Genomic DNA, 14103 nt, shown 5'->3' with positions numbered 1-14103 from the left:
ATTTATAGATTTATTTTCAATATGATCACGTTTCAAAAATTTGGGAAATTAGCTTAACCAGGGTTTACATAAACTGTGCCAAATACAACAAAACGGGAGCTTGTGTTGCAATCCAAGACAGTCTAATGTGCAAGCGAAGTGTAGACTAGATTACGTGGTTGGATTCTGAGGATATATTCTGGTGATATGGTATGTGTATAGTGTCCCACCATTGCATTTGAGAAGATGTATAGAACGAAAAAATATGAAAAAGTATTATGGACCTAAAACCAGAACAACCCAGCATTACATCGCAACAACTGATTGTTGAATACGCAAGTCCAAAACCATGTTAATATATAGACTTTCTATAGAATTTTGGAATTTTTTCTCCTTTTCAGCCACGAAAGCTTTAGTGAGGCTGGTCACTGGTGTTGAGCGATAAGAACTGCAGACATCGACCAATTCCACACGAAGGTGCTGGATAGGGCTGAGGTGAGGGCTCTTTTCAGGCCGATCAAGTTCTTCCACACTAAACTCGGTAAAACATTTCTGTATGGACTTTGGCTTTGTTCACGGGGGGGGGGGGCATTGTCGTGTTGAAACAGGAAATCCCTGCCAGAAAGTTGAAGCACACTTTGGTCTTAAATGTCACTGTGCATAGTGCTGTCCACATACTTTTGGCAATATAGTGTAGTTGAATAAGCAACGTAAAGGTGCAATAGTGAATCGCTCATCCATATCACGGTGTTCTGAATGTGAATCTAATGTTATCTGTAATTCAGAACAGTTGGATATTATGTTTTCAGATTGGGGGATTGTAGTCAAACCCCAGGAGATAAACATGTATTTGTAGCTTACATATATATATATTTTCCATTAACCAGGTGAGATGCTGGGTAAGATCTAATGTATGATTGGAAAGATAAACAACCTCTTGATCTCAGATATGAGAACATTTTGTCAGTGAGACTCCTGAAAGTGTTCCTTTATTCACTTGCTGTTTTATGTGAAATGATCATCCTTTTTAGTAAATAAAAGGTCAATGAAAGAAACTGCATGAACGAATAAAAGTATTGCGATACCAAGTGATCGATCAAACATCACTCCTCCCTCAGAAGTGCTGTGGATGCTTTTAATAATGAAGCAGGATTCTGTTTTTTTGTGTTGTTTTTTTGTTTTCCCTCATCCTTGCTCGGCGCTGGTCTTGTGAGTGCACACACACACACACACATTCGCAAATGAGCGCACGCATGCACACATTTGCTCGCGCTTATAGGCACGCTCAATAGACAATAAACGAAACATTAAAAGAAGAAGAAATAGGCTTTTTCTAAATAAAAACATCACTCGGTGTTGGCTGTAAAAAGACGATAACAAGTGCAGGGGCTATCTTCAAGCAATGGCATATCTTAGTGCCCTTTTCTTCTATTTTGCAACTTCCTTCAGCGTACACTCTCAAAAACAGGCTTAGAGCTTTTTTTTTTTTTTCACGAGGGGGTATTTTTTTAATTCTAGAGCGAGGGATTGGTCACACTTTGTCTCATTAGCATGAGGAGCTGTATAAACCCCGCCACTGCAGAATTGTGAGCTGTGTTGAAGGCGAGGAAACAAGCGTATCTGACTGGCTGCGCGCAAGGAGCGAGTAACTTTCACTTCCAGCACAGTTCAGTTCATAAAAGTGGGAGCTTGTATGGAGAGCTCACTCCGGAGGTGAACTGGTCGCATCTGTTCAGCACACAATGAGGCTGCTTACCGAGGGAAGGATTACTACGAAGATGATAAAGGGCAAATGTATAACTTATTGGCACCGGTGGATTTTTATATTTTCAATCCATCAATTCGCATTTGCCTCACTGGCTGAGTCCGAGGGAAACACTATTCGATACCAGACCAATGAGGAGGACGCATCAGGTACAGTCATCGGAAACCTTGCCAAGGACATGTCCTTGAGTCTGTCTCATTCCTCCAAGACCAATTTCAGGATGATGAAACAATTCAACGATTCATTCATCAGGGTGAGAGAAAGCAACGGGGAACTCACTGTCGGGGAACGAATTGACAGGGAAAGAATCTGCAGACACACTCTACAGTGTCTCATCACTTTTGACGTGGTAAATTTCTCCAAAGACCGCTACAGATTGATTCACGTTGAGGTGGAAATAAAGGACATCAATGACAACTCTCCGGAGTTCCCAAACAAAGAATCTGTCGTGGAGATCTCGGAGAACGCAGCAGTGGGGTCCCACATCCCTTTAGACCCAGCTGCGGACGCCGATGTCGGGTCAAACTACATCCAAAGCTATCAAATTTCTGTCAACAGTCATTTTTCCATTGATGTGCTCCTGAGAGCGGATGGGGTTAAATATGCGGAATTGGTGCTAATGAAAGAGCTAGACAGGGAGACTCAGTCATCATACACCGTGGAGCTGGTCGCCACAGACGGAGGAAACCCGTACAGATCGGGGTCAACAAAGATAACTATCAAAGTGACTGACTTTAATGACAATAGTCCCGTTTTTGACCAGAATAGTTTCTCAGTCAGTCTGCCAGAGGACGCACTGGTTGGCGCTGTTATACTGGACTTAAACGCAGTTGACGCTGATGAGGGCTTAAACGGAGAGGTCGTCTACGGGTTCGGGAAACAGGTTTCTCATGAGATCCGAGAACTTTTCCAGGTGGATAATGAATCAGGTCGCCTGACGCTCAGGAGCACTGTGGATTTTGAGGACAAAAACACCTATGAGCTAGACGTGCAGGCGACTGATCTGGGACCCAACCCGACCCCTTCCGTGTGCAAAATAATAATTCACGTCACAGACGTTAACGACAATGTCCCAGAAATCAGTATCACCCCGATGACCTCCATTACGACAGGCATTGCATACATCAGCGAGGCGGCAGAAAAGGACAGTCTGGTGGCGCTGATCAGCACCTTGGACAGAGACGCGGGTGTTAACAGCCAGGTCCACTGCACCTTGTACGGCCACGACCATTTCAAACTCCGACAGGCTTACGAAGACAGCTACATGATAGTTACAGCGGCAATCCTAGACAGGGAGCGGATTAGTGAGTATAACTTGACGGTCATGGCGGAGGATTTTGGGTCACCTCCGCTGAGAAAGATCACTCAGTACACCATCAGACTTAGCGACGAGAATGACAACGCCCCTCACTTTAACAAAGCTGTCTATGAAGTTTCAGTGGCGGAAAACAACGCCCCGGGCGCTTATATCACCACGGTTGAGGCCAGTGACGCGGATCTGGGCAATAACGGCAAAATTGCGTACCGACTTGTGGACAGCGTTATCATGGGGTCCCCAGTGAACACCTTTGTTTCTCTTAATTCAGTCTCTGGCTCTATATATGCACTAAGAAGTTTTAATTATGAAGTGATGAAACTGCTAGACATACACATCCAAGCAAGTGACGGGGGGTCACCACAGCTGCAGGGCACAGCTGTCATCAGACTAAAAATAGTTGATCAGAATGACAACCAACCTTCTATCATAGAGCCACCCCTTTACAAAGGATCTGCTGAGGTTTTCCTGCCCAAAGATGCACCTGCAGGTTATGTGGTAACCCAGATAAAGGCCACAGATGCTGATGAAGGCATAAATGCACAGCTGTCCTATAAAATCACCGAGGGGGGACACCTGGGTTTCTCTATCAACAAAGACACTGGGAAGGTGCATGTGAGCCGACAGCTGACGTATGATCTCACAGACAATGTCAAAGTCACAGTCTCGGTCAGTGACAATGGATCCCCGGCACTTACCTCCACAGCCATTATACACTTCAGCTTCATAGAAGGAACTCTACCCAGTATTCCTTCCTTGGCTCAAAATGGCAACGAGGAGCTCTTTGAATGGGACATGTCCATAGCCATAATCATTGTCCTGGCAGGGAGCTGCTCTCTCCTCCTGCTGGCTATTATTCTCATCACAACCATTTGCAGCCGCCGGAAAAAAGAAACAAGGGAGGGGGAGTTCGAGGATAAAGAAGACACACCGAATGTGGAGAAAGTGGAAAGTGGTCATGTTGATTCATTGATTTCAAACCACAAAGGCAAAGTGTTTGATGCCCATCCATTTCCAGAGAAACCTCCATTGGCCAGCAGCAACACAACCGAGACAGGCTGTGAGGATGGCAGGCAGACAGCAGGCATCTTCGACTCAAACAGCAGGGTGGTGGACGGCAAATTAAAGGTAAGACATTATTTTTCAGAGATATTTTAAGTTTCTTTCGCACCGACTGTCGTTTTCTGAATCTTGACTCAAAATCTGTGTCGAATGTTTTTGTCTCTTCGCAGGGTTACTCAACGCTACCGGGATATGGGAAAGAAACAGTCAGGCCAATAACAATATGGAAGGGTAATTCCTTCACAACAATCTCAGCAAGAGATCCACACATCAGTGGCAAGGACAGTGGAAAAGGAGACAGTGACTTCAATGATAGTGATTCTGACATAAGTGGAGATGCGCACAAAAAAGAATCGCCGCCAACAAACAGTGAGTGTCAAAAAAACAATATGAGAAAAAATAATTAAATGGAAATTGAGAGGAATAAGCCAAATTTCAGGAGGTGAAATCCATGCAGTGATGTGACATGCATTCCCTTTTGCTTCTCACAGTGTGGTTTATATGTACCGTACAGATTGTACCCTGTTTTAATAATGTGGTTTCTAATGCACTGGACACATTATGATTGATCCTATACCTGGGCTCACTGAGGTCCTTCAGCACCAAACACCTTCAACCAAGTGATTCAGCAAATGTATTGGTATTACATCCTTACAGCCCTGCTGTTCTCCACAGGTCTCTGGGCATGTACAAGCGAGTGCAAAGTGTTGGGACACTCTGACCGATGCTGGAGCCCTTCAGCTACAAGGCCCAACACCAGCATGGCCTGCGGACCGCATCTGTCAACCTTCAACAAGACTGCCTCACTTCCCCGGAACACTGGAAGGGAAAACTACTATCCAGCTCACATGCCCAAAACCAACGGTCTACAAAGTGTGTACGAAAAAGTCCAACACAAGGAATTTGATTATATACTCGTTGGTCCACCGACGCCGGCCAGAATACAGGAAGCGGATGAGATGTCCATTCCAGAGTACACAAACGCTTAAAGATCGAACTTTCATCAAAAGGGATCCCGTCTTTATACTGTACAGTACTTTTGTCTTTATTGAATCTATGTTGGAGTGTTGCAGTGTTTTGTAGTATGTCATGTGTCTTTTGGCTCATATATGACTGTTCATTGTATCATGTGTAATATGCAAGATTTTGTACATTAATAATATATTTTTCATAATGATTCAATGTAAAGAAGAATTTTATTATGAATTTTTGAGAGCATGTGTTACTATTTAAGGGGCATGACCTATGGACATTTAGGCTGAAATGGGCCTCTCTGCTGTGGAAAACAATCAATATGAAAGATTACCATGTTTGTGGTAGATTTTGTCACATTGTTGCACAAATAAACAGTTAAAAAACAGTTTAAAGCGTGAGCTATCTGAGCTTACAGCTCTCAAATGTAATCACAACCTATTTTCCTGAAGAAATATTCACAAAAGCACAGAGAATAACCTCAATTAGCCAACTGAATGCATTTTTATTTGCCTTAAAGGCTTATAAGCCACAATAAATACAATGTGGTCCTCCAACAATCACAGTTTAATTGACAGAAAGCATAAGTCAGTGTCATATTCTTTTCATAACAATGCAGTTACTGGGCTGCCTTACTTTGCATACAAATACTACATTTCAAATCAAATGCTCTTACAATTACACATTTTTTGAAGGTCAAAGAATCCCCTCACCTTTTCTGATTGCCTCCCAGCTACCAATTATCTAAATACCTGCTTCAATCTGTTTCCAAGCAATAGCAGCACTGCACATTTGAATCTCTTTTCTTATTATGTTTCTTTTTTCAAAGTTATGATAAGGGCCGAGTAACCTTGGCTATGAAAGCATATTTCTCCCATTGTCAAATCAGAAAGTTAATAATTAACAAAGGTTACTTTTGTGTGTCGTCGCTAATTGTGTACGCGGTATTGTAAGTCAGTGCTGTCTTTTAGCATTTTGTAGAAATATAAAGACCAAAGAGGACTCGCTTTTGCATAGAGGTTTGACTACAAGCAGTGCAATCTGCTCATTCCACACTTGTAATCAGAGAAAAACATGGCAAAAATCTGCAGTATTTATATGAATTGATATCCGAATTGACAACCAACTACAAGAGGTGGGTGAATAAATGAAAGGCGTAAAGCATAACTGACTAATAAGTCAGCACTTCCTCTTAACACCGACTGAAAGATCAGTGAACAACCTTTCTACCAACCATTACATCATTGCCTGTAACACACAACTGCTTTAAAAAGTATTGTTTAAGTTTGGAACCACAGGATGGCCGCCTTGCTTTAGGCGAACTGGACCTACTGGTAACATCCAGACGAAGAATTTAGCTCAAAGAATTTATATCAACTGTGCGTCATTCACATTCAAATGTCAAGAAGCCTCCTGGTGGATAACCTGATTCTCCAAAGAGAAGCAACAGCATTAGTGGAAGAATTATAGAGGACATCATGAGAGAGACTATGGAGAAAATCCAAAATACCACTCATGGATCTAGCTGTTTTGAACACTGCACGCCTCCGGTAAGACACATGCTTAATATGTATTTGATTAGTAATATAATTGACTTCCATGACTTGTAAATAAACCAGCATATTTTGCAAACTCTTAAGGTTTCCAGAAATGTTATCAGTTGTTATTATTTAGTGTGCATCATTTCCTACTTTTCATCTTCTGGACTTATTGAAGGAACAAAGCAGCACAGTGACCTCCTCTGCGGTCAGTCGCCTCCTGAGATTTGGAGCCGTGGCCCTCATTGTCGGGGCGGTGTTGTTGTTGTGTGCATCGATGGCTGCTCTCTACCTGTGGAAAGTCAGCAGTAAAAATGTAAGTGTCCACTTATCCTCATCTACTAGTTATTACAATGCCCCTAATATATATCGAAGGTGAATGCAAGGTTGCTTTTGGAACGCTCTAATCATATCCATCACAATTCAGACCGTGAAATTGTATCTTTAATTCTGTTATGGCATACATTGTTTCAATTACTTTGCTCCATCTTATATAAAATAGTGTAATGTTTTTGTGTCCTGTGGAGCTCACCTGTAAGGCAACCATTCCCATCAAGGTCTGCAACAGCAAGTCCTGTGGTGCTTTGCTCAATTCTCAGTGTGCCTAAAAATACACAGGATTTCTGTAAGAGAAGCAACACCGATAATCACCGTGGAGAGGGATTGCATGAGCAATAGGAAGCTTGTTTTTCTGGATCTCATTTTTATTGTGTTGCGTAACTTGACTAATCCGTCATTTGTAATGTTCCACCTTGAATGCTGCCAGGTTTATAATGTTCGTTACAGTATGAACATCAATGGGGAGGTGAGGCAGGGCTCCGTGGAAATTGATTCAGACAACAACCTGGAGAGATTTAAAACTGGGAGTGGAGCTGAGGAAGCTGTGGAGATTCATGACTTTCAAATTGTGAGTGAGTTTGTCCTTGTTCTCTCTTCCTGAGGTAGTTCAGCTGGGACTTTGTGTGTGCTTAGCGAAGTGGCAAAGCTGTGAGTGTAAACATGGCATCTCTGTGATTTGGTGCAGGGAATAACCGGAATCCGCTTCTTTGGAGGAGAAAAGTGCTATATAAAATCCCAAATCAAAGCCAATCTTCCACACATGGGAGCTCACAACAAAGAGTCTCTGATGTTTGACCTGGTATGTGCACACTACTGGATACAGAAATATGCGAAAATGGAGGAGAAAAAAAAGGACATTCATATTATTGTGTACTTTGTATATTTTGCTGCTTTGATACAATTTCTTTTGTGAAACTTTCATACAAATAGAGCCACATTGAATTGATTTTGTTTCTTCCTGTCAGACTGATGAAGTCATTCCAGTGAGCTTTGATGAGGAGTTCCTCATATGGGTTTCTGCAGAACAGCCGCTGAAGGACACCAGCTTTCTGAGCAAGAAAATTCTGGGACTTTGCGGGGATCTTCCTATTTACTGGCTCCAACCTATCTATTCTAAAGGTTGCCTCTTTATTCTCCATATTATGTATTGCTTCACTGCATCCCACAGGGTCTGTAAAACTGGCCTGCTTCACAGAGCATGGTGCATTCATTTTCAATTATTACTGTACGTTCTTTCATAGTTTATTCAAAGCTTGGTTGTGATTGCCCTGCTTATCTGCTGACACACTTGTAAAATGTACAGCCTTGTCTGCGAAGTTGGTGAAACACTTGAACATCTTGAACATACTCCACATTTAGAGTACACCGAAAAAGGCTCTGGTCCTGTATTAAAAAAGAATGATCTTGAAATATGCAAGACTGCTTGAAATCACTGCTGCTAATTCAATTATTCAAGACATCTGAGACAGCCCCAGCTATGTAGGATTGAGCTCTTAGGACATGTATGGCGTCTTGTGGATGTTGACCCAAAACTCTTGCCTCTTGTGGCTGCTGTAACAGATGGGGAGAGGAGAAAGAGAGACACACAGCGAGCCAAACGGCAGTTTAACATAGAGGAGATAGAGACAGCTGCTGAGGAGAGGAGCCCGGTGAGTCACACGGAAGATGACACCTCCAGAGTCGTGGAAGAAGAGGAGGGGGCACACTCTGCTGCGGGGTCAGCATACAATCCCGAAAACCCCTATCATGTGAGTATACCAACTTCATCAACAACACTGTTTATGATAAACAAGGCTCCAGAGCTGGTGAATTTTTGATGAACTATCAAGAGGCATATACTGAGCCCTGAAGCAACCCTTAAAGTAACATTAGGAACTGAAGTTTCTCTGTTTTGTCAACACTTTCTCAGATGTCTTCATGCATGCGTAAAATGCCAGTCTTGTTAAAAAATGTATTTTTACAGAAATAGAGGTAGGGAATGTACTAGCCTTTGTCAGTTGATGTACTGCTGCGGCTGTTGAGTAGGTGTCATATCATTGGCTATGATTGGAGGTCATTGGGGTAACAGCTGCAATTGTTGACAAAGTTGAAATTTTGAACTGAAGTGAAAATTCCCATTGGTTATAAAAAAATGCATGTGCCTAAAAGAAGTGTAGTCACACGTTTGGGAGGATGAGAAGTTTTTTGAAAAGATTTGAATTGCAAATGAGTACAGACAAAAATAAAAAGATTGCTCTTCAAAGTTAACACTGTTTCAAAACTGCAGCGCAGCGGAGGGGCCGGAGAGGAAGGTGCCATGACCTTTGACACCATGTTAGACCACCAGGGGATCTGCTGCTCAGAGTGCCAACGCAGCTACACTCACTGTCAGAGAATATGCGAGCCTCTGCGTGGATACTGGCCCTGGCCTTACAACCACAGAGGATGCCAGGTTGCCTGCCGAGTCATTATGCCCTGTCGCTGGTGGGTGGCACGCATTTTAGGTTTGGTGTAAGAAAACACGCAACACTCGTGAGAGAACATATCTTTTCTTTTCTTTTCTGAAGACCCCGAAGGTCTCTAAACTTTCAGCTTCTATGCTGTTATGCATGCAGATATTTATTTTCTGAGTTTTACTCTAAATACTGCCAAAAAACAATGCCTGTTAGCATGAAATATAGATTTAGATGATTAGTATGATTATAATGCATATACAATGTTACATTTTCAACTTCTTTCCATACAGTAAAACTGGAACACATGAATGCCATATTCCTGTTAGCAGCAACACATTGACAAATGAGCACATCTGTTTTTGCATCGTGTGATACTAAAGCTAAACGCGCTGTACTGTGTTTAATGGAAGGCATGGGACTGAATCCAAAGGCTCAGCAGATCATGTACCTTTTCTGACTGAGTAGGCTTCAATAAATTCTAATTACAGTATATGCTGGCTTTGATGTAGATGTTTTCATGCCACATCTTGTTTCCATGGTTCCACAGGGTGCTTTTCTGATAAAACTGAAGTGACAGCCACGGTTGCCATAACTTCAATTCACAGCTCAGAATCAGTTTGAGGGCAATGCAATTTGTGCACACTGACATCTGCATTGATGTGAACTAATGTGAAATGAGTGTCATGGCAATGATGGAAAAATATTTTCATAAAAGTGACATTTTTATTAAATAAATAAATCCATATTTATTTATTTTTCTATGAAAAGAGAGGTGCGGGGATGCTACGCTATACCAAATAACATGATCACAGAGTCGAGCCTTTCTGGGGCTTATGGTGTAGGCTATTCTGAATACCTCAAAATCAAAAGAAATCTGATTACGATCTTTAAAGCCATATGCCAACTTTCTAAATAATTGAAAGGAGCCATGTTGCGATCAAGACGATTTCACAGAGGGAGATCCGGGCACATCAAATTACAACAGATGTGAAATTGCACCATATCTGCCACTAAAGCCGCATTGAAACTCTGAAGCTGTGTGAGGAAACAACACAAAGAGATGCTTGTCTCTTTGCTTGGAGATCGTTCCTGGTTTTATGAGGGTAGAGGTGCTTATCACATCTGCAGTGCTGATAAGATGGCCTCTGTGCTTCCGTAGGCTATATAATATTAATCCCTCTCCCACGTCTGCAGATGCACTTAAAGGAAGGTGACAAGCATGACATATCCAGGACCTCCTGATGGCTCGTGCTCTGGAGTGCAGCCGCTAAAAGAGCCCCAAGTACCCTCAAGTGATGTAAATTTGCAGGGGGAGTCCAATTTCCATCACAGCACTGTCACTGCCATGGTCATTAAACTAAATCATCCCGCTGTGTGTCACACAGCTCCCATTTTAAAGTCCCCTCAATAATGGAGTTATACTTGGACTGAAGATTGCAGCACAACAGTGAATGTCTGACCTGACAGCAGCTGGAAGAGTCCCCTGCACATTATTTCATCTTTAGAAATCACAGGCAGACAATGTATATGGATGTATATGAGATACCTTGAAGTTATTAATTTTAATTGAAAGAAATTTGTATATCTTAGCTGCTCCAGCTGTGGTTCAACGGGACTATATATAATCTCTATAGTTAGTAACTGCAGCTGAAATTCAAATAGGATCTGTTATGTGCCTGTTGCTGTCGGCGGTTTCCTTGGGTTTCACTCAGAATGTGTTGATACAGCAGCACAAGACAAAGAGCTCCGAGTCTAAGCTAGACAAAAGGAGATGAAAAACACAAAGCAAAAAGAAGAAAAAAACATATCACCACAAGCAACAACTCAAAATGGCATTTAAACTGAGAGGAAAATACATAGCTCAGAACAACAGCAGTTCTGCTATCCCGAGGCCCTGTTTCTAAAAAAACGTGTTTCCTTTTGCCATTGCTCTCCTAAGAAGAGCAATGTACCCCATTGAGTAGAAAGGACGAATGTGTTGGAGAGCAGCTTCAGTGTTTGAGACAGTGGTGCCTTTTTTGTTTGTCTCCCCTCTGGAGCCAAGCTTACCCTGGGAGCCCTGCAGGCCAGGGAACAAACAGAGCTTTGTGAGCACTGACCCAGTGTGCCCAGCAGCCAGACTGCAAGCCTCCACTCCTGTGCGAATAGGAAACCACACAAGAGGAGTTTGCAGCAGCAGAGGGAGGGGAGCTTTCTCACATCCACCTGTGCTTTCATCATTGCCCATCAAAACAGTCACAGTCAGGCAGGGGTCTGTGGTACTCTGGTGACCACTGAATCAAAAGTGTTTTTTCACCAACATCCTCTTGGCACCAACACTCAGCACAATACATTTGGGATACCTTAGCTGGTGATTTATATCGTGGCATGGATTTGTGCTAATCAAGCATGCACTCACTAGAGCTGCCTATAAATACGTCAATCGCCTGTTATAAATCTGCCTGTTGTTGCCCAAGAGGCATTAGAAGTGTGAATAGAAGTGTGAAGTGAACCACTCTAGTAAACGTGTCCTACATTTGATTGCATGTTTTCCATTACAGCCAGACATGAATGAAATAAACAGTAGTGACAGTCCATTTTGCACCTAAACCAGAACACAGAAACCCTTTTAGGCTAGCTAGCTCATTATGTTTTTCTGCAAGAAAGCACTGCAATACGTTTATAGATGCTGGCGTCGTGAAGAACCTGTAACCCGCAGTTTTGCACCGGCAATAACAACCCAGGCAACAAACATTTGTCTTTTTTTTTCTCCCGAATGGCAAGAAATAACATGGCTGGACGAAAGGGGTGGGGGGGTTGGGGGGGATTGGTATGCTGGTACAAGGCTTAAATGCTTTTTAATCCCATGGTTGAGTGACCACTTGCAGCTCTGCCCAGTAGTCTGACTCTGCCTGCCATTTGTAGGTTTCTCTGAAGTTTCATTGCCATTGGCTAGAGTGTTTGCTAGACTCTCTCTCTCTCTCTCTCTCTCTCTCTCTCTCTCTCTCTCTCTCTCTCTCTCTCTCTCTCTCTCCCTCTCACTCTCTCTCTCGCTCTCCCTCCCTCACCTCCCTCCTGCTATTTTGTATGCAAGCCCCTAATGGCCATTAATTAAAAGCCTGCTGGTAGTGTAAGGAAGTCTGTCTTGTTACAGAGTTAAAACTGTAAATATTGTCTAAAGCTACCTGCATTCAGTGAATAATACTTTCTATGTCATCAAACATTATAGCAATTCTCCCGGGTGACTCAATTACTCTGCACACACTGCAGGGATTGTTTTTGTGTATTGCACCTGGTTGCATGGTGTCCTTGTTACACTCAAACAGAAAACCTGTAGTGTGGTGTGTGGGTCTAATTTGGACACAGTGCTAGAATTTGCCCAATTCTTTTCTCAGGAACGCACTGTATAATTGACAGTTAGTGTGGTGGAGGCATCCAACCTGCAGTGGATGTAAAGAGTTCCTTTACAACACAGCAGGCATTGGACCAACAGTGTAGATTATACTCCCTCCCCCATATAATTTTATTTTACCCTGATAGTGAAATTTAATTTGAAAAACCATGCCATGCCTGATGGGATCATTATTAAAAATGTTCTCTATCAAAATATGGCATTTGTCAAAGTCATCGTAGGATGTACCCAGGAACGTACACGTCCTCTGGTGGGGTGCTTAAAAAGAGCTATACATAGCTCAAAGCAGAATCAAATCAAGACTTCACATCTACAAACTGTGAGAGAAAAAAAAGCTCCTGCACAAAGCAATGTCAAGAGGCTTCTCACATGAAAGCAGAAGTTGTCCAAAGAGTTGTGGGAAGTACTGACAAAGTTTAGGAGAATAAAGTAAATGTGTTTTTAATCTTCAGCAGCACATGCAACAATGAGGGAGCCTGAGCCCCACGATATGCCACCCCGGGGGCAGGCGCTATACTTAAGGCTTACAACAGCCTCATTATCTCCCTCAACTCACATCAGATCCTAGCAGCAGTTTGTCACAGGCAGGCTCCTCTCTGCCAGTAGGCATCAGACCAATCCTCCTGCAACACTACTGTACATAATTGCCATATGGACAGCATTTTGAGCCAGACTGAAGACTAAAAAGCCCTCCAGGCAGATTCCCCAGATAACTAAATGAATATTTTATCTCATTTCCATCTAATTTGCACCACATTATTATACAGAACTGAAATTTTTAATTAATTGATAGAACAGATCAAACACAGGTTTACACTTTGATTTTCGGGAGCTGTTATTTTGATAATTTGCATGACTTTTTTCCACGCCAAGCTTTTTAATCTCCGAGAATTTCTGCATCTCTATATAGAAACAATATAATAAAACATACAGCAAATGAATAACTGTCAGCGCACATGAAATGCTTGTCTTGGTTGTGTGAGCAGTTCCAGTGAGAAGTCATTTTACCTGCCACCCCACTGATTCATTAATTTCACACTGTTTAATTAAATCCACAGTCTGGGGAGTCTGGGCAGCATCGTGGGGAGCCCTATCTGAGCCTCGTGTGTACAGAGATTACTAAAGAAGGTCTCAGACACCCGCTCTCTCGCTGATGTTGACACTGACGTCACCCTTCTCTGGATACCGGAGCTTGATTGTGTCAGTGTCATCTGGCATTTGTGAGCTTTTACTGCTGGGGACATGATAACACTGCACCATTTGTTAATTATCTGCTGGCATTTACATTAACCGAGGAGAATGGAGCA

General features: G+C 42.5%; 2 protein-coding genes across 2 annotated transcripts; both read left to right on the top strand.

Moving 5' to 3' along the window:
- The first annotated feature begins 1302 nt into the window (after nucleotides 1–1302).
- On the top strand, nucleotides 1303–5110 carry LOC142971249 (protocadherin 8). Its single transcript, XM_076111918.1, has 3 exons — nucleotides 1303–4187; nucleotides 4292–4490; nucleotides 4797–5110. The coding sequence occupies exons 1-3, from the start codon at nucleotides 1722–1724 to the stop codon at nucleotides 5108–5110; spliced, it is 2979 nt and encodes a 992-aa protein (XP_075968033.1). The 5' UTR covers nucleotides 1303–1721.
- A 1461-nt stretch (nucleotides 5111–6571) lies between these two features.
- cnmd (chondromodulin) lies at nucleotides 6572–9464 on the top strand. Its single transcript, XM_076103379.1, has 7 exons — nucleotides 6572–6643; nucleotides 6810–6947; nucleotides 7398–7538; nucleotides 7656–7769; nucleotides 7936–8089; nucleotides 8531–8718; nucleotides 9237–9464. The coding sequence occupies exons 1-7, from the start codon at nucleotides 6572–6574 to the stop codon at nucleotides 9462–9464; spliced, it is 1035 nt and encodes a 344-aa protein (XP_075959494.1).
- The last annotated feature ends 4639 nt before the right edge of the window (nucleotides 9465–14103 follow it).

The sequence above is a fragment of the Anarhichas minor genome, unplaced genomic scaffold, assembly GCF_050575085.1.
Source record: "Anarhichas minor isolate MPS153535 unplaced genomic scaffold, ASM5057508v1 ptg000004l, whole genome shotgun sequence".
Taxonomy (NCBI): Eukaryota; Metazoa; Chordata; class Actinopteri; order Perciformes; family Anarhichadidae; genus Anarhichas; species Anarhichas minor.
This window is presented reverse-complemented; position numbering and strand designations above follow the sequence as displayed.